At 50.4% G+C, this 23025-nt stretch overlaps 1 protein-coding gene across 23 annotated transcripts in view; it reads right to left on the minus strand.

Annotated features, from left to right (window-relative positions):
• The window catches only part of DIP2A (disco interacting protein 2 homolog A), a 91975-nt gene that overhangs the window by 34584 nt on the left and 34366 nt on the right, over window positions 1-23025 (minus strand). For 18 of the 23 annotated variants that reach the window (XR_014245124.1, XR_014245125.1, XR_014245126.1 and 15 more), the window contains 11 exons: window positions 19422-19541; window positions 18090-18287; window positions 10652-10743; window positions 7136-7246; window positions 5815-5938; window positions 5360-5469; window positions 4923-5025; window positions 3503-3567; window positions 3187-3280; window positions 2130-2249; window positions 838-952 (listed from right to left, as the gene is read on the minus strand). Coding sequence is in view for 17 of the 23 variants with exons in the window: in XM_082393740.1 (XP_082249866.1) it covers window positions 838-952; window positions 2130-2249; window positions 3187-3280; window positions 3503-3567; window positions 4923-5025; window positions 5360-5469; window positions 5815-5938; window positions 7136-7246; window positions 10652-10743; window positions 18090-18287; window positions 19422-19541 (1252 nt within the window). In the remaining 6 variants the exon portion in view is untranslated. The remainder of the gene's footprint in view (window positions 1-837; window positions 953-2129; window positions 2250-3186; window positions 3281-3502; window positions 3568-4922; window positions 5026-5359; window positions 5470-5814; window positions 5939-7135; window positions 7247-10651; window positions 10744-18089; window positions 18288-19421; window positions 19542-23025) is intronic. The other 5 variants (XM_082393735.1, XM_082393733.1, XM_082393734.1 and 2 more) reach the window with 2 other exon arrangements.

The following is a 23025-nucleotide window of genomic DNA, read 5'->3' on the forward strand; positions in this document are numbered from 1 at the left end:
AGAGACAAACGTCATGTCTCCTCCAGCGGGAAAACACTACTCTGCTGAGCACAAGAAACCACCATAGAACAAAGGAACGAAGAACACCTTATTCCCTGTGAAGAATAAAGATGTTGTTTTTAACGCTAATTATTACTAAAATTTTACCATCACTTACACTACTATTTATAAATACACAGACATAACACAAGACCACAGCTGAGGCTAATCTGAGTTGAGGGTGGAAAATTAACACTAAGTCACCCTCAGCTGCGAGCATGCTGCCCTCTACCCGAGGATGGCGCTCAGGGCAGCGTGGACGACCCGGGCAGGAACGTGAGCCGAGGGGCACACCTGCGGGGGCCTGGGGAGCGACACGGATGAGCCCAGAGAGGACACGGCCTGGGGGCGGTGGGGCCAGGGGGCATCACTGGGAGGTCAAGGGTCCCGCAGGCACAGACCCCCGTCCACAGCTGACGGGCACTGGCCGCCAGCCACCCTTTCCTGGAACAGGGGCGAGTCCTGGCTGCAGTGTTTACTGCGGAACACAAGGCCTTCCTGATCTGAGGAGCGCTCGGGAAAACCAGCCCGCGTGCTGCAAGAATCCAGAGATCGCGACCCAGGGAGCCGCTATTGAACTTGCGCCACAAACCAGGCCGGTGTGGGACGTGCGGCCAACACAGGCTGTTGGACGTGGCACCTGGGGCTGCCCCATTACAACACCAACACACCTGGGAAACGGGCCCAGGGCTGGGCACTGCTCTCAATTTCTCCTGCTCAGGAACAGATCAACCAAATTCGCTACCACAGGTAATTCGGCTGAACGAGGAAGAACTAGGCGTCTACAGGATGGTCTACCTGCGGATGGCCACCGTGAGCGCTTCTGGAGAACTGGCGCAGGGACAGATCACCTCGGGCCTCAGCCCTCTGGCTTGAAAGACGTTGAGGAACGCGTCACAGGAGGATATGGACCCTGCGTGAGACAGAGTGGACGCAAGAGCTGAGCGCAAAGCCGACGGGCACCCGGCGTGGGGGAGGCCCGGCGCCGGGCCTGGAGGCTGCACCCCTTCACCTCACAGTCAAAGTCTCATGGGGAGCGGGTGGGGCCCTTTCCATGAAAAACAGGGCGCGTTCTCAAATCGCCAGCAAACAAGAAGCCAACTCTCAGCCCCGCATTGTCTCTGAGGTCTAACCCACGGCCTCACCCGCCTCCTGGCAGCTCTGCCAAGGGGGAGGTGACCCAGGGCGCTAACGGAGCCGCCCGCAGCCGAACCTTCCACCGCATGAGGCCCCGGCCACGTGCGCGCCCTCTCCTGGGCGTGCCTCGGAACCGCAGCCTCTGCCAAGCGGCCCTGCCGTGCCTCTCCTGCGGGCGCAGCCTAGCTCTCTGTCCCTGCTTCTCTGCCAGCGTCACCGGGCCATGAAAACTCAGCTCCTAGGAGGCTGGGTGCTGCCCGCTCAGGGCCTGAGTCAGCACAGCCCTGCACCCACTGGGGCCCCGGGGCTGCACCACGACCTGCACCCTCTGCACAGTGAGGCTGCGGGGAAGGAGGGGACCTGGTCATGGGTCCTCGTGTCCAGCAGAGGACACACAAGACCGTCCAGAGGGCTCGGAGCTACAGGGGAGAGACGGGCACTCGGAGTGGCGGGATCTGGGGTCTGGGGGGCAGCAGCCCGGGGAGGGGCTCCTGGTGGCTCGACGGGTGCACCGCAGTGGAGGCTCAGAGGAGCCGGCAGCTCCTGGTGCTTTGGAGGCGGGACGGCGGGGCCCTCGGGGTTCGGGTGGGTGGAGGGAAGGAGAGACGTTGGGGTGCTAGAAGGTAGGGTTCCCTCCCGAGTGTCGGGACCACAGCTGGACAGGGGATTAGATGAAAGGCAGCCTCTGGTCCAGGGCGGATTCAGTGCACAAACAGTGACACACAGGTGTTAAAGCAGTGAGAAAACTCCCACCACCGCCCCCCCCGGCTCTGTGCTGCCTGGAAACCCCACCCAAGGCCAACCAAGGCTCCCCAGGACACCCCGGGCAGGTCCTGCACAACCGGCAGCTCCTCTCGGGCCGCGAGCAGAGACCGGGGCACAGAGCCCAGGAGGACGCGGGGCGGGCGGCCGGCCAGGCCGGCGGGGGCGGGGGCGGGGCGGGCGGTACTCACACGGGTTCGCGCCGTCGGCCACGATCAGCAGGCGCAGGGAGCTGAGGCTGACGCCCCTCTGACCTCGCTGAGCCAAGAGCGACCAGTGCATGTCGCGGGACTTCACCAGCGCGGCCCGGGCTGCGGGGGGGCGAGGGCGCGCCTGCGTCAGGGGCGCGAGCACACAGAGCAGGCCGCGTGCTCCCTGCCGCCCGGCCTACCTAGAGATCGACTCGCTCGTTCGCAACTGATTCTCTCTTGGAGCCTCTCTGTTCTCCCCACACCTGCCCCTCCCACGGCCGCGAGGCTGGGCCTGCCCTGTGCTGGGGGCCCCGGGGACGTGGGGCTGCGGGGCGGCCCCCGATGTGAACAGACAGGCTGGGCCTCATTCCCGGCCCTGCTCTCACCAGCAGAGGCACCCGCCAAGCGCCCCACCGGACTCTGGCTCTCCTCCGCTAGACACGGTAAACAGCGACAGCGTCCAGCACGCTGCAGAGAACGGCCCACGTCACATCGGCACCGGCACCACCGTCAGGGCAGCGGACAAGCACACGGCCACCCGGGACCAGTCAGTGCGAGGAAAACCCGAGCCCCTCAGGGGGGACTAACGGCGCCCCCGAGCTCTACCGAAGCAGAGCCAGAGGGACGCTCAGACCACGCAGGTGTGGCCGTGCTGGGGAAGCACCGACTGACCACAGGTGGACAGCAGGGCGGGCGGGGCCCCACGGGCAGCCCCCTCACTCTGGGTCATAAGCCGCTATGAGTAAACAGCTTTGCTACTGGTGGCTTGAAGAGCCCTAACTTCAAATCAAAGCCACCTCAAGAACTAAGAATTAGGAGCATTTCTGTGAGAGAATAAAGTTAGGAGTCTCCGGCCCTTGCAGAAAAGAGCTGTCCTCCACGACCCCCCAGCTCCCCAGCGCCGGTGACTAAGACCCACCACGGCGTAGGGGAGCCTGGCCCCGGCCCACACACGCCTGCGGTTCTGCATGCTGCTTTATTTTTTCTTAATCGCCAAAGATGAAATCAAAGAGACTTCTCGAATGAAGGATGAATCGAGAGACGCTACTCCCGTTACCTTTATACGCGCACACTTTCTGAATCCAGGAGAGTGGGTTGGCCTTCATCAGCGCGAACGGGATGCTGACCACGTGCATCCTGTTCATGACACTCTGCAAAGAGACGCGCGGTCGGGGCTGGGCACAGAGCCCGCCAGGAAAGGCACAGAGAGCATCAGAGCTCTGCTCACAGGACAGCTCAGTGCAGAGACACGGTTCACACCAACACGACTAAGCGTTACTCCATCAGCTTTAACAGGGCTTGGTGTCACCCACGGACGTGAAACGTTAGCAACCCTCCCTCTAACAGTCAGGTCGTTTAGGTACAGCACTCACTGTTAACACTCCATGCCACAGGCCGGCATCCCTTTTGAAATCCAGCACATTTGTTAATGTTTCAGCTGAAAGAGGACAAAGATGGTTAAACCACCGAGTGACCCTCCTCATGTCATGTGCATTTTCAGAGAAACTCTGAGATGATTACATCATCAACATATAAGGGTTTTAGGAAAGATACACAGCGCTCCCAAATGCCATGCACCAATCAATCAATAATCTTGGTTATCAAGTTACTTGGTTATTCAAATTACTGGAAAAACATAAAAGCAGAAGGTCATACAACTGTGGATTAAAACGGAGAATCTGCTGATCACACATCTGTAAACACAGGGGGCAGCGTACACTCCAGAGGCGGCAGGCTTGGACGTGGAGATGAAGGACGGTGGCGGGTCTCTCGCCTCTCAACCCTACGCCCGCACACCCCCACTCCTCACGTCATCCTGCAGCCCCGGGAACGTCACAGGCTCCCCGTGTCACCTCCCTTCAGAGCTGTCCCTTCCCTCCTGCCCACTCTCTCTCCCAGAGGCTGTGCCGAGCGTGCTGTAGGGCGCAGGGGTAGCTGGGGTCCCAGGGCCGCTTCCCAGCACAGCCCTGAGGCTCAGAGCTCGGGCAGAGGACAGAGCCTGGGGCTGCCGGGTGCTCCCACGGAAGGAACACCCAACAGTGAACAGGAAGTTTGGTTTGTGTGCCAGGAAATGCTGCGGCATTCTGTTGGGAATACTCCACACACGTTCCCTTGCTGGCTAAAGAGCCCAAATTATAGGTGATACATGTACGGTTAACACTGGATCTGAAGAAAAAGAAAACCAGGGGACCTGACTTGATAGAATTTTTAAAAAATTACGTAGGCCCTTGAACACACCTAAAATCCTTTTCCAAATGTCCACCGAGGTCTTGCCCGGTGCCCTCAACTAGCCCTTGCTTCTAAACACTGATATTTCAGATTTTACACATACCACTCAATTTACTTCCTAGTTTTGTTCAATTCCAGTATTTTAGTGGAAAGAAGTAAAGTTCTCTACGTTACATAGCTGATAGTTCGCAGTAAAGGGGGAGCTGCCTGTATATTGCCAAGAGACAAGCCCTGACCACAAAGATTCCACTGGTACATCCGAGTGCGTGACAGCTTAAGCCAAAGCCAGCCACAGAAAACAGTAAGAAAAAGTGTGTCCCGATAAGAAAACGCAAAATGCGCTGCCCCTCAGCTACGGCACAGCTTGAACCAGCCCACTGGGCACAGACCAATGGGTAGTGAGTGGCTTTCACGCTCTGTAACGCCAGTGTCCACACTCCACCCGTCCAGGAGAGCAGAGGCCCCGAGCAAGCGAGCCGCACGACCTGGATTAAACAGCAGACGCTACGCGGGACAGCGTCCAGGTGCCTTGTGCCCGGCCGGAGAGCCGCCCCACGCCCTCACCTTCCGAGTAGCCGCATGCCTGGGTCAGAGCCTGGCACTGTGCCAGCAGGGATGCGTGGGACACCGCCACCCCCACGGTGCTGCCTTCTTTGCTGGTTTTATACTGAAAGATTTCAAAAGCACAAGCTCGTTAGGCGATGTCTCTGGAGGCCGTCCCCCTTCACCAACCATCGGTTCAGTTGGAGCGCACCCCAGGCCCTCGAGGTGACGCCCTCAGCTGAAGTCGGGTCACCCGGGGCAGGTACTGAGGGCAACAGGGCACGCAGGCTGGTCCCCAGGGGAGGGTCTGGGTGAGTTCCCAACAGGACACCTCATCTTTCTGGGGCGGAGGCAAAGCACAGAAGCTGTCGCCCGTGATCTAAGCAGCAGCAGCTACACTCGGGGAACAAGCCCTGAACACGGGGGTCTGTTTCAGTCTCGCCAGGCGAGGTCGCTACCTCGATGTAGGCGGTCCCGGCCCCCGCGTCCTGTGCCGATGGGTGCCAGTCCTTGGGGGGCTTAGTCAGGTGCTTCCCGTCGATCACCAGCCAGGTGAGGGGGGGCCAACCTGTGAGGGCGCAGACAAGGACCCGGCAGAGGCGAGGGTCAGGGGTCTCTGCTCCCCGCAACGGCACCTCTGCCGCCCACCGCGCAGCCCGAGCTGCCGAGAGCCGAGGGGCCTCGCCTCACTGAACCGTTATGAACTCAGGTCTGACGTCCAGTGGCCCCCAGGCAGGACAGCACAGGTCCAGATCCCGACCCAGGCGAGGAGCGAGACTCCCCAAGGCCTAGAACACAGCCTCGCTTTCCCTGGGGGCCCTTCCGTCTCCGTAACGGTCGCTGACAGGAAAGGACGCCCAAGGGCCCGGGTTAGCAGAGAACTGGGCCGCCCGCTGCCCGCCCCCAGGCCCACCTTTGAAGGCCACCACCTCTCCCGTCTGGGCCTTGGGCAGGCCTTTCTGACAAGCGTCCGTGGTCAGGGCCAGGGCGACGCCACAGCTGCCCAGCAGAAACCCGACCTGCTGGCTGCCAGCGTCCTGCGGAAACAGAGAAGGCAGAGGCGCTCAGCTCACACAGAGCAGAACTCTTTTTCTCAGCCCTTGGAAAATTAGGACAATTCAGCCCTGTATAGGTATATACTATAGGTATATACTATGTTTTCATCCAAAGAAAATACAATTGTTTTTAAATCTGAAAGATATATTTTCTGCCATGACATATAAAGTTCTGGGTAATGGGCTAATTTCTTAAACTTTTTTCTTGCAAATGACATTTAATACCGTTTTAATAAACTCCAAAAATAACAACAGCATTGAAATTTGCACTTGATTTGTGTTTGAAATTTACAGATTAATATGGGCAGGCCTGACCTTTAGCAATCTTAATTATTTCCACACAGAATATGTCCTTCAGTAGAGTTTTATCATTTTCTTCTTATAAATTTTACAAACTCTAGTCTTACCCTAAGAATCCCGGTATTCAAATATCTGTTCACCATATGTTCTCCTTTGGGATATACTGCTTTTATTCACAAGCTTTACCTTTGGGATTCTTGAATATTTCTTGCAGATAATGCTCATGTGAACAACTGCCTGAACACTGCGATACCACAGAAAACTAGGATTTTCTAAAGTACATGATCAGTCGACTCCTAAAATGATCTATTTTTCAATAATCAGATTACTTGTATTTATACCTAAAATGTCGCAGCTCCCTAGAACACCAGCAACCCGCCCCCTGCCCCGGCCAGAGTCATTCATTTCAGCAATGAAAGCTGCTCGCTGTTATGGAAGTGAACAGAAATGCAAGAGATGCCATATATTTAAAACTATCACTTAGAAGTGAGCTACAAGACATCTCTGTAATGATTTACTTATCCCCAAGAAATGCAAGTTATTATCAATAAACACACCACTTTGAGAAATGATTTAACAAACCCTCATCAAATCCCAACTTCTATGCATTGGAGGAAAGAATGTTAGTTTCTGTTGGGAAATTCAAACAAGTGACATACTGGCCCCCCCAACAGCTGTTCCAGTGCCCTTGTCACCAGCGAGATACATAAAAGGAGCGTCTGGGGATGAAGCTGCTCTAATCTCTCTGAGCCCCGCCCGCCTGTCCCCCGACTCCAGACGGCACCTGGAGTGAGGAGACTAAGGCCTGCGAATGGACACGTGGACTTCAGGATGAAGCCTCAGGGACTGTGAACCTGGGACCCGCACCGCGCTTGCTACCTTTCTTGTTAGTGGCACTTCGATGGGGACAGGAACCAGCTCTGCCAGGAGGCACCCATAGAACGCAACAGTGAACATGACGGGGTCGCTATTAGGAAACACCAGCGCCACCTACGAGAGTACAAAGGAAAACCGCGAAATCCACTGGTGAGTAATGCAGTCATCTGAATGCCTGCTGCTGAGACAGAAAACGTTACTTTGAGTGCTAACCCTTGGTCCTTAAGTGTCTGCAGCCATGTAACTTCTAATACACAGTCTTTAGGTTATGGTCTTTACCCCGCATGCGACAAAATAATGTTAAACTCCTGGGGCTAAAGGCAAGCGCAGCTGGGTCTGCCCGCGGGGTCTAGGTCCAGCTCCGTCCACTCTGACCATCTGGGCAGCAGCGACCCAGGGAAGGACGCGATGGACCATCACCCACCATCAAGTAGCCCAGGTGAAAAACACCTGGACATGAAGAGGGAACCAGGAATCAAAGTCTATCAAAAGATCTTCCAAAAGAAAAAATCCTGACACCAACGTTTTACTTGGACAGACCTTCGCTCAAGACCGAAACGTTAACAGGGGAGGGTGATGGGCACAGAACTCAGCAAGACCCCCACAGCTGCCCTCTCGGAGTCTCCACGGGGGCCCACTCCCTGCTCCCACCTGGTCATCATGCTGCCACTGTTTAAATTACATATTCTATTACATTTATCTTACATTTTTATTTTTATCAAAAAAGTTTTAAAACACAGAATTAAAATGACAAAAAGTACTAACGAAAAGCTACACCCATATCACCCTTCCCCACTCCCCAAGGCAGCCACTTTTAACATGTTTTATATCCTCTTTTTGCCAACTGCTCTCATCTTTTTAGATACTATGCTCACACTGCTGTGTCTTATGTGTGAAGGTATGTGGACATATGTTTTATTTCCTGTTACTGCAGACAAACACTGAGCCCTCTTCATTCCCCACCTTTCTCTTCTCCCATCATCCCAATTTCCATTTCTTATAATATCTGGTTAAATTAAAAGCTATTTATGGGATGAGGTTTTTCTAAGTCCCAAATATTGTAGTAATAGTGTGCTCGAAACCTACATGATAAGTCAGAACAGTATTTGAGGGGACTGACAACACAGGGCCTTTGAGGGCCGGGCCTTGGATAGCTAATAACCCTGTACTTCATAAGACAAAATTTAAGCTGTATCTGTATCAAAATTCTGTACTTGAGGTCTGGAAATCAAGTTTCTAATAAGTTTGTTGAAAACGGCAAAGATCTCCTTTGAAAGTTGGTGTTAATAGCGTTTGTCCCACGATTAAGAACTGTGACCTTTAGCCTCGAGACTGGATGTCTGGTAGAACATACCTGTCCTTAGAGAATCTGTTATAAAGAGTTGTGTTTGTTCACGTTTATAAAGTATATTATCACAGGAGGATGAACTTGCCATTCATTTCCAATCACTAAATCGCTAACTGTGATCTCATCAATCCTTTATAATTAACCCAATTACGTGGATTCACTTGCAAGTCAATGAAGTATCTGGAAGTCCTTGTCCTTGCAAGAACTTTCTTCAAGAGAAAGAAATTAGTGATTCTTAGAATCATTTTAAAGCACAACATAAGTCAGGGGTTCCGACAGGTTTGTTCTAAAGCGCCAGGTATCATGAGGAATCATCCCCGTACTGTTTACGTTTCTACAGCCAAGCTCGCCCCTTCTTTCTGGTGGTGACAGCCACTGCCTCTTTCACCGGCTTCCCTTCCTCTGTGTGCACCGGCCAGCTTGCTCGGAAATGCCCCGCTGGGTGTGTCAAACCTGTCAATAGTATTTCTAACTAACCAACCAGTCAGGTAAGCTCCTGGGTTTCACCAGCTGCTGACCAGCCTGCCCACCTGGGGCCTCGTCCTGCTGGCCCTGCCTGGCTGCTCCTGGCCCGCAGCTCGCGGACGCTGGGCCACGCTGGTGGCTCTCCTGTTTGGACCGCGCACTCGTTTGCGGGAGCACTCCCTCTGTGAGCTTCGCGAGAAAGAGCCCAGGCTTCTGAGTCCCGCCTGTCTGAGAATGGTGCCCCACCCTCACACCCGTCGACTGCCCAGGAAGACCGCACTCCCTCTGGGCTTCCGAAGCACAGCTGTCTCCCCCAGTGCCACGCTGAGAGAGCGGGCCCCCCTGGGGTTGCTGGCCTCTGTGCACAGCCCGCTTTCCCCGGGAGGCCGCGAGGTTCCTGCACCCTGCCCTACGCAGCGCTGGGGTAAGCGCCTCGGTGGGGGTCCTCGCACCGCCCGCCAGTCCTTCACCCCCGGCTCCGGGGCATAGGCATAGTCTTGCGTCATCATTAGCATTAAAACCTTTCCACTCTCCGTTCCCCCTTCTCTTTCTGCAAGTCCTATTAGTCAGATGTCGGCCTTCTTGATCAAGTCTAATCTGCACCCTTTTTCCTTCCTACTTTCCATCTCTTGGTCTCCCCCACGAGCATCTTCTTGTTGATTTATGGAGCAATATCTTCACCTCAGATCTCCAGGGATATTAAGACTAATTTTTTTTTTAAAAACCTGTTTTCTGTATCTAGCTCTCCTCCAAGTTGGTTGTTTCCTCTTCCTCCCTCCCCCCCACTCCCCTTCCCCTTTTCTTTTTTCCCCATTCATTGCGCTCTGGTTGTGCTCTTTCACACTGAAGTTTCGTCGTCCACAAATGTCCTTGGCTACTGGTCCACATTAAAGACTGAGGGCTCGAGAGCAGCCTGAGACCCCACACCACCCCGTCAACCTACAGCTTCCCTGCTGGGTGACCCGACCTCAGGCAACCCCTCTCACTGGGGATTTCACTGGTAAGCATGCTGGCTTCCACCATGCCGGACCTCCCGCTACGCCGGGGTTCCTCAAGCCTGGCTCAGTTTGCCTAGGGCAGTGCTGCGTAGCACAACTTCCCGCAGTGGTGGAGTCGTTCTCTCTCCGCGCTATCACACGTGGTAGCTGTCAGCCACACGCGGGGACTGGACCCTGGAAATGGGGTTCGTGCAACTAAGGAACTAAAACTCTAATTTCATTTAATTTGGGTTAATTTAAACGGCTCCCTGTGGCTATTGCCAACCATGTTGGGCAGTGCAGGTCGAGGAACTAAGCCCCAAGCCTCCTCTGAGTTCTGTTCTGGCCCCATGGAAGAGGGAAGGAGATGAATATAAAACACACAGAATTTCAAAGTAAGGTCAACGTTTCTTCACAAAACTTAAGCTTTGGAAATGTAGCACTGATTAATATCTGACATTAATATTTTTATTAAAACCAACACATATGAAGTCAAAGAGAAAAGAGGTTTAAGAATCAGGAAATGGGCAATGAGGGAGACTAAAAGGAACGATCATTTTATCTACACCAACACAAACTTTTTCCACATTTAATATTTTTTCATTGCTGACTTAAAGCCCTTCGATTAATGCTGTAAGTCTGAACAGCTGAGAGAACACTGATGTCACTGAAACAGATTTTTAGTCTCCATCCTCACTCACTCCAACAAAGGTGCATTTGGTTACTTACTCTGTCTCCGGGTTTAAGTAGTGGTTCATTCTTATTAGTCAGTTTATTAAGTAGAGTATAAGCTAGTTTTAAACTCCGACTCCAAAGTTTGCCTAAAATAAAATAAAAATACTAAGCAATGTAAAATTTAAGAAACTAATAATTAACATTTTAATGTAGCAATCATAACATCCCATTAACATACCATTATTACTCTATTGCTGAAAATTCAGGCAGTTTCCAATTGATAATTATTTTTGCACAATGCTGCAATGAAGTTTTCTCTTAAAAACAACTTACCGATTTATTTTTCTTAACAGAAAAGTAAAACAGCATTTTATCATAGAAAATTTAGAATATAGAAAAGCCAGCTGAAAAAAGCATTCTTTCTGTTATATATGTATACACACACACACACGTATGCACAATTTTTAAGAAATGGGATCATACTTCACTGTTTTTTCAATCAACATTGCACTGTGAATGCGTTTTCATGTCATTGAATGTGTCTCAATTATATATATCCCTTATGAGAGTGGCATATAAGTCATTTAACCTTTACAACAACAATTCATGAGGTGGGTCCATCTTCATCTCTGCTTTCACTCAAAAAAGGAGACAGTCAGGGAGATGTTAGGGAACCTGGCAGAGCCACGGGAGGCTGGAGGGGAGCGTCTGGACCCCTCCTGAAGGTGCCCAGCCCTGTGGGTGCTTCCCGGAGGAACACGGCACATGATACACGGGACACTGAAGGGTAGGGAGAGAGGGGGAGGAAGACGGAAAAGCCTGAGTCCACCCCAAACCGGTAGCAGCCCTCCCACTCACCCTGCGCGGTGCAGCAACGCAGGAAGACAGAGCCGTCCTTCACCCTCCCCACCCCTGGGCAACCACGCGGCAACCACACGCCCTTTGCTGTAAATAGTCTAAACTCGGGCACAACGTTGTGAGATAAGTGAACTGCGGGGCCTGAGAAATAAATGAGAAAAATAGTCAACTCAAAACACCACTGCCTTTGCCTAAATAGAAAGGTCAACTCAAGATATTAATAACTGTAACTGTAACACATAAAGATTTCCAAACTGAATCCAGATATTTATAAAAAGAAAAATGCATCATGACCTCTCTGCAACAATGCAAAGAGGTTTAACAGAAAATCAACATAATTTCCCACATTAACAGAATAAAGGTGAAAAAAACTAAAATAATTAATCATTCAGGATTTTAAAAATCCTTCTTAAATTTGGGATGAAAGGAAACTTCCTTAATGTGACTGTTAAAAGTCATCTTTAAAAATTCCACAGGAGGTATCATCATTAATGGTCAGATACTGAAAGCCTTCCCTCAGAGAGGAGGAGCAAGTCAAGGACAACTGCCTTTTCACTCAAAGTCTCAGCCAATGCAACTGGGGTGCAAGGGGCAGAGAAGGTAAAACAATAAGAAACAAAACCGTCATTATTTGCAGAAGACGTGACTGCACATATCATGAATCCCATAACTGAAATCAGTAAGGCTATCAGATATAACAGCAATACGCAAATAGCATTTAATATCTATGTGCCATCGATAAACAGTAAATAAAAATTTTAATGATGCTATTTATAATAAGATTTAAATAAACATGCCAAATATCTAAGAATATGTGTTACCAAAAGTATGCAAAGTCTCCCCCCAGAAACTTATATAAAACAGTACTGAGGTTGAAAAAGATTTGAATGAACGGAGGAACCTATTATGTCCATTTGCTAGAAGGCACCGTAATGCAAACGTGCTAATTCTCCTCAAACTGCTCAAGGCAACGATAACCAAAACCTCAACAGGTGTGTCTGTGGCACCTGACACAAACTGACACTGAAATACCAGGGCGAGAGAAGCCAAGACGCTCTGGAAAAAGGAGACGAGACAGGAAGACTTTCTCAATGGACGTCAAGACTATTATAAAGCGACAGCAATTCAGAGAGCGTGGCTGGGACTTCCCTGCGGTCCAGTGGTTAAGACTTCGCCTTCCAATGCAGGGGGTGAGGGTTCGATACCTGGTCGGGGAGCTAAGATCCCACATGCCTCACAGCCAAAAATCCAAAACATAAAACAGAAGCAACATTATAACAAATTCAATAAAGACTTTAAAAACTGTCCACATCAAAAAAATCTTTAAAAAAAAAAAAGAAAAGAGTGTGCTATTGGCGTAAGGGTAGAATATAAATCAACGTGATAAAACAAAGAACCCCAAACAGACCCACCCCCGTGTGGACAACTCCAGTTACAACATGGGTAGCACGGAGGGGACAAGAACGGGACAGCTGCCTGCCATCTTTCCTGAAGAACTGACCCCGAGCCCAGGCCCACACCACACACACAAACTAAACTCCCTCCGGGTGGGCGGCAGGTCTAAACGCAGGTGGGAGAACAGCAGTGCTAGAGCCCAGGACGGGAGGAGGGAAGCCTGCTGCAGAGCTGTGAGCGGCCAGGGCTCACAGTAAGCCGCCGCCAAGGACTGGCATCCAGAACACGCAAAACGCCCGCAAATAACCCTGTATAAAAATGTGCAAAAGATTCAACAACACGTGACAAAAGAGAAAACCCAAATGATCAAAAACAGGAAAAGATCTCAACCTACTCAGTCAACAGGAAAATGCAAATTAGCACCACAACGACTGTCACCATATTCTCACCACATTAGCCAAAATTAATAAGCCTGCCAATGACAGGGAGAAGGTGGGACTCATACACTGACCAGTTAAGTGCAAACTGGAAAAGTCTGGAATTATCTGATAAATGTAAAGATGTCATAATCCCAGAACTAGCTAGCACCTCCTCTCCTAAGTATATACCCTACAAAAATGCACGCTTACACACCAGGTAGCACACACCGCAATGTTCCCGGTAGCACTGTCTGTAACACTCAAAACTGGAAATGACCCAGAAGTCCATCAACAGTATAATAGAGACATATATTCTGAAATATTCAATATTCATTCCTCAACAGAAATGAATGAGCTACAACTATACACAATAACACGGATGAATCTTAAAAGCATAAAGGTCTGAGACTCTGCTTCCAAGCAGGAAAGAGCAGTGGTGGCAGACCAGCACTCCCACCCAAAATGACTTAAAACTGGATAAAATGCAAAACCATCTGTCGGAGGCAGCAAAGACAACTAGAGGAGTTAAGACCCCTGGGGAAACCCTTGGGAGGTGAGCTGACCTTCTGCCAGCTGTTCTTACAAAAGCTGGGGGCGGGGCTTAGCGTCTGGCGCCCACAGGAGACGAACATCTCACGGCCTTGTGCCCCTCGGAGTGCTGCTGCTGGGGCGCGGAGACTGGGGCTTCAAGAAGAGCCTGCTGAATCTCGGGGCCATGCACAGCGGGTGGAAACCTCTGAAAGGCCAGGCAGAGCCCCAAAGTCGCCACATAAGACAAAACCCATGGTTGGGGACCCCCCCCCAGCAGAGGAAAGGGTCACACAGAACACACCAGTTTTAGAAAATGTGAATAAAGGAAAACAGAAAATCTCCAAACTGAAGTATATATATAAAAAGGATCCCTGGTGGTCCAGTGGTTAAGAATCGGTCTTGCAATGCAGGGGACGCTGGTTCAGTCCCTGGTTGGGGAACTAAGATCCCACGTGCCACAGGGCAACTAAGCCTGCGTGCCACAACTACTGAGCTGGCATGCCACAACTAGAGAGCCCATGTGCCACAACTAGAGAGAAGCCTGTGGGCTGCAATGAAGAGCCCACATGCCACAACGAAAGATCCTGCATGCTGCAACTAAGGCCCGACGCAGTCAAAATTAATCAATTAATTAATTTTTTAAAAAAGAATGCAAAATATAAAAAAGGCACATGGGACTCAGAAAAGGTATTAATATAAATGTAATCGGAGTCCCAGGAGGATAGGAGAGAGAAATGGGGAAGAAGCACTATATCAAGAAATTATGGCTATAATTTTCCAAAAACTGATGAAAGATAACATTCCATTGATCTAAGAAGCCCTGTGGACCCCAAGCAGGAAACTTTCAAAGAATATAACAGCTAAATATGTACATCACAGTAAGACAGATGCAAGCCAAAGCCAAAAAGCCATCACAGGGAAAAAGACACATCCTCATCCAGAGAGCAGCAATAATCCAGCATCTCACTCCTCAAAGGATACCACGAAGTCTTCAGAGTGCTGACAGATGCCTGACCACCTTCACAAAGGAAGATGCGGGCAGTCCCACAGCCAGCAGGAGAGGTTACAGTAGGAAACGCGGGGTGGCAGGAAGGAACATTCCACAAAGGAAAGAAAAAACAGTACGACTCCTGACTTAAAAAGCAAGAGTAGTGAGTGGTGTCTTACAGGTGTAGTGGCTACAGACTTAAAACACAAGACAAGGAGAGAAGGACCACAGGCTGGGGCCTTCAGGAAGCACGGAGGCGGAGCGAGCTACGAGAAGGGCTCCCGGGAAGCGGGGGACGGCGGGATGCGGGGGACGGCGGGATGCAGGCACGAGAAGGGCTCCCGGGAAGCGGGGGACGGTGGGATGCGGGCGACGGCGGGATGCGGGCGACGGCGGGATGCGGGCGACGCCGTCTGGCCGCAGTCCCCGCAGGCTCCCTCGCAAGGGAAGTCTGTGCTGAGCGCACCACAGGCCTCGCGTAACCCGCCCCCGGAAGCTGAATTCCAGGGGGAGGCTGTCAGCAAAGCACACTCATGAGGGCGCAGCGAGCGCCTTTCTTCGAGAGTTACAGAGCCATCTCTCTAACGAGCAGAGGTGCGAAGAGCGCAAACAGCATACTGGCAACTAGCATCCAGGCATGTATTGAAAAGATATCTTGGCCAAGTGGGATTTATTCCAGGAATGCAAGGGCTGCTTAACATTTGAAAATTAATCAATGTAATTCATCAAATTAGTGGAGAAGGGCAGAGAAACTGTATGGTCATCTCGATGAAGCAGAAAAAGCCAATCCATGATGCGAAACTTTCAGCAAACCAGAAACAGAACTTCATTACAACAAAGAATTTCTACCATAAAACAAGCAAAAAAGCTACAGTAAACAGCGTACTTCAAGACCAATTGCTTTCCACCTGAGACACAGAAGGATTCACACCGCACCGGCGGTTCCAGCCTGTGCAGTGAGACAAGAACAGAAACCGAAGGTGTGAGAACTAGAAAGGCCATTGCTCACAGGGGCTCAACTTGTGCACAGGATGTCCAAAACTACTCGTTAATAGACCAAAAAGCATTAGTATGTCACTTTAACAAGATCACTAGATACAAAGTCACCATTTAAAAGATCAATTGCATTTCCATTTACAAGCAATAATCCAGTAGAAAAAATTTAATCATTCCATTACAATAGGGATAAATCTAACGAAAGAAGCTCAAGACTCCCGGACTCAAAAGCATAAAACGTCACTGAGAGAAACTAAAGCGGCCCTCCAAGGCGGGACAGTCCAGGCTCACGGGCTGGAAGGGCCCATAACTGCAACAACACCGATTTGCCTCACCTTGGACCATGGGTTCAGTGCACTGCCAATCAACACCCCAGCAGGAGTTTCTTCTGGAAATGGGCAAGCCGATTCTAAAGTTTACTTGGAGGGCTTCCCTGGTGGCGCAGTGCTTAAGGATCCATCTGCCAATGCGGGGAACACGGGTTCGAGCCCTGGTCCGGGAAGATCCCACATGCCGCGGAGCAACAAAGCCTGTGCGCCACAACTACTGAGTCTGCGTTCTAGAGCCCGTGAGCCACAACTACTGAGCCCGCGTGCCACAACTACTGAAGCCCACGCACCTAGAGTCCGTGCTCTGCAACAAGAGAAGCGACCGCAATGAGAAGTCTGCGCATCGCAACAAAGAGTCGCCTGGTAGCCCCCGCTTGCCGCAACTAGAGAAAGCCCACATGCAGCAACGAAGACCCAACGCAGCCAAAAATAAATGAATTAAATAAATAAATTTTAAAAAAAAGTTTACTTGGAAATGTAAAGGGCCAAGAATAGTCAAGGAAATCTTGAGGAGCAATCACAGAGCTGGAGGACTGACATCCAACACAGACTCATAAAGCTCCAGTAACTCAGGAGGCACGGATGGTGAAGAGAACAAACCCACAAGTACAGTTTTCACCTGACGGATGACAAAGCCGTATCTGGGGGAAGGGCTGCTTCTCAACAAATGATAGTGGGTCAATTCCATTCACAGGAGAGAAAATGAGTCCAAGTTCACACCACACACAAAACTAAACTGTAGATGGATCATAACGCTAAGTGTGAAAAGCAGAACGAGTCTTCAGAAGAAGTCTCGGAGGAGGAGAATGCCTTTGTGACCTTAGGTCTGGCAAAGACTTCCTACACAGAACAGAAGGCACAAAAAAGGGGAAAAACAGATAAATTAGACTAATTAGGTTAAGGCTTCTTATCCATCTAAAGCCACAATTAAAAGTTGTAAAAGGCAGTGCAAAGGGTGGAAGAAGATATTTGCAAAACATGTACTGGACAAAAGGTGTATCTAAAACATAAAAAGCATTAGCAATCAAACAGAAAAATGACCCAAAGATCTGGGTACTTCATAGAAGGAGGTGTTCAAGCAGCCAGTACGCACATTAGAAGCACCCTCAGCACCAGGCACTGGACACCACAATGCCCCCTCCAGGCAGGCGAACGGGAACAGTCAGTATCCAGCGCTGGGACTCCTCCCCGGGGCTGGGGGCTGGAAATGGCTCGCCAGCTCGTCCTGCAGCTTGACGCGCGAGTCCTTCGCCCACAGCAGCACGAACGCCTACACATCCACCTCAGACCCACAGAGAACGTTCGCAACAGCCCGACACGCAGCAGCCCCGGAGCGGACACAACCCAGACGCCCACCTACCGCTGAGCTCAGACGTTGGCCGTGGCACATTCTCACAATGAGATACCGTCCATCAACGAGAATGAACTGACCACGCAGCACACAGCACAGGGGTGAACCTCAGACAGCGCTGAGCAAGACGCAGCCCAGAGCACCTCGGACTGGCTCACACCCAGCGGTCAGCAGGGCACTGGCCTCGGCTGTGGGGGACGCCGGCCTGGGGGCCAGAAGTGCCTCGGGGCCGAGTGCTCCGTGAAAACACGTCCAGCCAAATGCACGCGATTCGTGTTACATAAACACGTAGAATGGAACCAAAAGACGCCAAACACAAAACACACATACTGCTTGACGCCATTTGTCCAAAGTTCAAAACGAGACAAAACTAAACTCCACTGTTCAGAAATGCACACACAGATGTGAACTCCCGAAACCACCAGGCAGGGAGCGGTCCCCCGGTGGGGGAAGGGCAGTGGCCCGGGAGGGGCCCCCGGGGGGAGGCGAGGTTCTGTTTCCCTGCCAGTTGTGTCAGCTTGTCAGGAATCTGTTCTTTCATGTTCCTCAAGCTGCACGTCTGTGTTGTATGACATGTAATATTTCACAGCTAGCCAGCGCCCAGCTGCTTTCTGTTGACACTTGCCATAGGTGAGGGTGTAGACGGCCTTCCCCGTGGTATCCAGGGCTGTCAGGCACGGGGCTTTGGGCTGCGTGGTGCCCCACTGCTGCAAGGCGGCCAGCAGCGACGGTGGCCAGGTGCTGCCCACGGCCAGCAGCTCCCCTTCCAGCACTGCCATCTGGCCGCCCTCAGGCTTCGGCTGACTTGGATCTGGTTGCTGCACTACAAGCAAAACCGCATGTGAAAAGCAGCATTTCACAGAAGCAGGCACACACTCTGCCGCTAGGCCTTCACATGTTACACTTTTCTTCTTTACAAATACCAGTTGTAAGAAGGCTACCATGATTTGTTTAGATTTCCCTATCATTGTAACAGTCACAGACCAATTGAGCAAGGATGGAAAGAGAGCTAGTCATGGATCAAGATGAATCCTGGCTACTGTAACCCCAGGATTACAACGACCCCCAGGCTTTCACCCGGAAGGCACCTGAGAAGCAGGTGTCCCCACTTATAAAGGATGAGAGTAGAATCACCACTTCAGTTTAGGTGCTCAAACCACGTTGAAAGAAAAAAATAAAGTAAAATCTATTACGTTTCCAGTGGATATGTCATCAAGATTTGCCCAAATGTAAGAAAGACTTCCTAAAAAGCATTCATAGCATTGAACTCTGAATTTGAAAGTCGTGATCTGATTACACAGACGTGCCCTAACTGCCATGTCGAATCCCCAAGTGGGAGGAGACACCAGAGCTGGTCTGTGGGACTACTGCACAGCAGAGGTGCAAGGCCGGGGGCAGGGGGCGGCCGGGTGCCCCGAGGCCCCAGCCACATGTCACACGCTGCTATCTTGTACGGGGCTTCACTTCTCTTACTTTTCTACAGATTTATACTCCTTTCTGTTTCTTGGTAATTAAAAAAAATAAGTCTATATTCTTTTTCTCTAAATATATGTATCATTCATATATGAGAGGCTAAAATCCTGAAAAAGAGCCCGAACTTTGCTAAAGATATAATACTTTAAAACCAAGGGGAAAATAAATAAATAAATAAAACCACGGGAAGACAAGTATTTCAGATTTAAAGTTTAAATAAAAATTTAAATTATGGAAGTAAAATGAAATCTTAGATGTATTCTTACCAAGTACTAACCACTGGACCAGAGGCACAGAGAGACGCTCTCTCTTACCTACGAGCTGCTGACACAGAGCCCGAGGTCGTGTGTGACGCTGAGGTCCCACCACACACGATGAGCACAGAGTCTGGGTGTGACCCACGCAGGAAGGACGTCTGCCTGCGTCCTCAGATGTGACGGCCGCCCTGTCCGCACAAACCAGGGGCCGGAGTTGGGACGCTCACCTTCCAACAGCTCCTCAAAATCATCCACGAAGAACTCCTTCAGGGGAGGGCGCTTTGGTTTCTTCAGGGTGTTAAGAAGCTGCTGGATCTTGGAGGACACTCTGCTGCTCACGGGGACACCTGCCACGGGAAGAGAGTGCTGAGGCTGGATGCGGAACCCAGGTCCAGACACCACCCGCGTGAGCGCGTCGGAACTTGGAAATCCAGCCAAGCGCTGGCCCCCTCAAATGGCCATTTTGGAATTTATTAGTTCATCTGACAAACGTTTACTGAATGCCTTCCAGGAACCAGAACTTGTTCTAAGCTAGCGGTTTTCAGAGTGGCCCAGGGACCCCTGGGGGTGCCTGAGACCCCTTCAGGGGTCACGTTATAGACGCCATTTGCTCCTTCCCTCTCCTCTCTCACACGCGCACACTGGAGGTTTCCAGAGGCCACACGCCCAGCAGATGGAACCCACCCAGAAGCTGCTCTCTCGCCAGCTACGAGAGACCGGCAACCGCAGCAGACAAGCCTACCCTTCCCATGGCATCTCGTTGTATTAGAACTGCTTTCATAAATATGTGCTACTTATGTTAAGAGATAATTAGTTTATTATTGTTATTTTTAAATGAGTTAATGAATATTTTTAAAAATCTTTCGTTTTAATTTCTAATATGGTAAATATACAGAGATATAACCCACATAAGCTAAAAGCTCTCTGGTGTCCTCCATAACTATCAAGGAACACCGTTCCGGGAGATGTAAAGTCCGCCAAGACAGATAGGAGTCTGCCCTCAAACTGGTCACCGTCTGCTGCACAAAAACCAGCAGAAATACATACATGTGCTGGTGGAAGAGGGCACCAGCCTCGGTGACAAGCGCTCGGAGGAAAAGGCACGTGGGAACACAAGCAGGCGCGCTGGCAGAGGAGGCGAGGGCAAGGCCTGGAGCCCCAGCCACGCCCGTGCACCGCGAGGCAGCTGGCACCTCCCTCCTCCAGGGCTGGGCCAGCGATCGAGAGCTGCACTCACTGGCCAGCAGTCTCCTCTGTCCTTAACAACACCAGCACTTTGAAAGTGTCCAGTTCTTTCCGTCATTAAGTAGCACATACCTCATCCTGCATTTGCTTGAGCTTTTCTCAGGATTCAAGTCAGATGCTGCATTCCTGGCTGAAGCAGTACCTGAGTATCACGTCCAGACCCACGGGACACCCACCTACCCTCAGGGAGACACAGGATTCGGTCACCCGGGCAACGTGCCGTCCAGTGCTCCACTGTTGGTACTAGTTTTTGCTTGTGCCTCTAATAAGAGTGTGAGAGGAGACACTTCAGGACCTCACGAGTACCGTGATCTTCATACAGCTCTCTCCCTCCATTTAACAGCCACTGGTCATTCTGCCAGAGGCAAAGTTTACTGCAACGGTTGCCAAATTATTTTCCAGCCTGAGCAGTCCACTGACATTTACCCCTGACACCTGACTTCCTTCCTTCCTTCCTGGTTCTCCTGAGGGAAAGGTACTGAAGACCAAGACCTGGCGCCTCGGTGTGCTCACTGCTACCGCTCCGTGTCTTTCTTCTTCCAGCACACGGAGCTAAGAAAGTATGCTGTGCACGTGCACACGTATGTATCCATGGATACGCACACCCCCCGACACATACAATACACATGTGCACACGGGCCGCGTAACAGATACAGGTCTCTATCCTAGAGCCCCGAGTCCATGCCAGGGCCCCTCGTGCTGTGCTCCACGTCTGGGTGCCTTTCGTCTGCAGCGAGAACCCTGTCTCCCAACACCAACACCGTCGCTCAGTGCCATCACAGATACAGAGTCAGTTACAACTGTTGTACCCAAACCACTACAGGAACAAAGCTACGAACAAGAGTTCAGAATTGGTTTGTTGTGCTTCCTACACAGCCTCGTCCAGGACCGAGGGTGCTGTGTCCATCACTGACCTCTGCCAGCTCTCTCCCCTCACCCTCCTAAGGGTGGCTACGTAGTTCTTAGAAATACAATCAGGTTTGTTTATTTACAATTCCTTTCAGTTTTAGGGTTTTCCCCTTCCTTCCATCAAGTTTATGTTTTGAATGTGTAGAACGTACTTCTAAAAATCACAACTATATAAAAAGATAAACTCAAAGAAATGTCACTCCCTCCTAAAGTCCTTCTGCACACCCCACCCCATGCACCTGCGGGTTGAACCAGCCCACTGCTTTCTGGCTTATCCTTCCTGCATTTCCTTCTACAGAGATAGTAGGCTTATGCTTGCTTTATTTTCCTATTTCTCACACAAAAGGCGATGTACTATAAACGTTCCTTTACTCTTTGCCTTTTCACTTAATGTCTCCTGGAAAAGCACCTCATTCCAGGCCATAAAGGTCTTCTCGCTATTCCTGACAGCTGCACGGTCCGCCACAATGTGAATGTACCAGGTTTATTCAACCAATTTGAGAGGCTTGGATAGTAGGTACTTCCCAATATTTTGGAGGTACAGACAGTGCTGCGATGAACGACCTCGTGTGCATGTGTTTCCTTATTTTTGGAGGTGTGCATTCAGGGTAAACTCCTACACTGGCGCTGCTGGGTCCAAATGGAAGTACAGACACAGATCTTACCAACTGCTCCTCCAGAGAGGCTGACCTGCTTTGCATTCCCACCAACAATGTGTATTTCTCCAATTGCGAAAAAGGCTGAACGAACATCATGTGTAAGAACTATTTTTACACCTCTTTTTGTGAACTGTCTGTATTTTCTGCTTATTTTCCTGTACTAGGAGTTGGCAAACTTTTTCTTAAAGGGCTAGAGAGTAAATATTTGGGGCCGTGGCACCGTCTCTGCCATCACGAAAGCAGCAGACGATGTGGGAGGGGCAGGCGTGGCAGCAACTGAAAGCACCCTGAATCAAGACGAACGGAAAAACATCCCGATAAACACATTCTGGATTTAAAAAAAAGAAACTGGAAAAAGAAGAGCAAAGGAAAGCCAAAGTAAGTAGAAGGAAAGAAGTAATATATATGAGTAGAAATAAATGCAATAGGAAAACAGATAAGCAATAGAGAAAAACAATTACACTAAAACTGGTTCTTTGAAAGATAAACAAAATCCAGTGAACTCTCTAGCTAGAACGATTAAGATGAAGAGTGAGGAGACCCTAACTGCTGGTGTCAGGACCAGGCAGGACAGCATCGCAGGCCCCACACCCGCCCACGACAACGAGGGAACCTGCGGAGCGGAGGCGAGACGGACAAACTCCTCCAAAGACACAAAACTGACGCGAGAACAGAAGAGGAAGGAACACTGCTCAATTCATTTGAGGTGAGTATTATCTTGATACCAAAACCAGACAAAATTCCCAGACCAGTATTTATCTCAAACATAGACACAAATCCTTAACAAAATATTAGTAAATCAAATCCACAATATGTAAGAGAGGTAATGCACCATAACCAAGTGGGGTTTATCTTGAGAACATACCTTTGGCTTAATCTTCAAAAATCAGTCAATGAAATGTACTATATTAACAAACTATGAAAGAAAAACCATGTGATGAGTTTAATACATTTTAAAAATCATTTAACAAAAATCATGATAAAAATTTTCAGAAAACTAGGGGAAAAAAAGGAACGT

Source organism: Balaenoptera borealis (assembly GCF_965194805.1).
Source record: "Balaenoptera borealis genome assembly, chromosome: 5".
Lineage (NCBI taxonomy): Eukaryota > Metazoa > Chordata > Mammalia > Artiodactyla > Balaenopteridae > Balaenoptera > Balaenoptera borealis.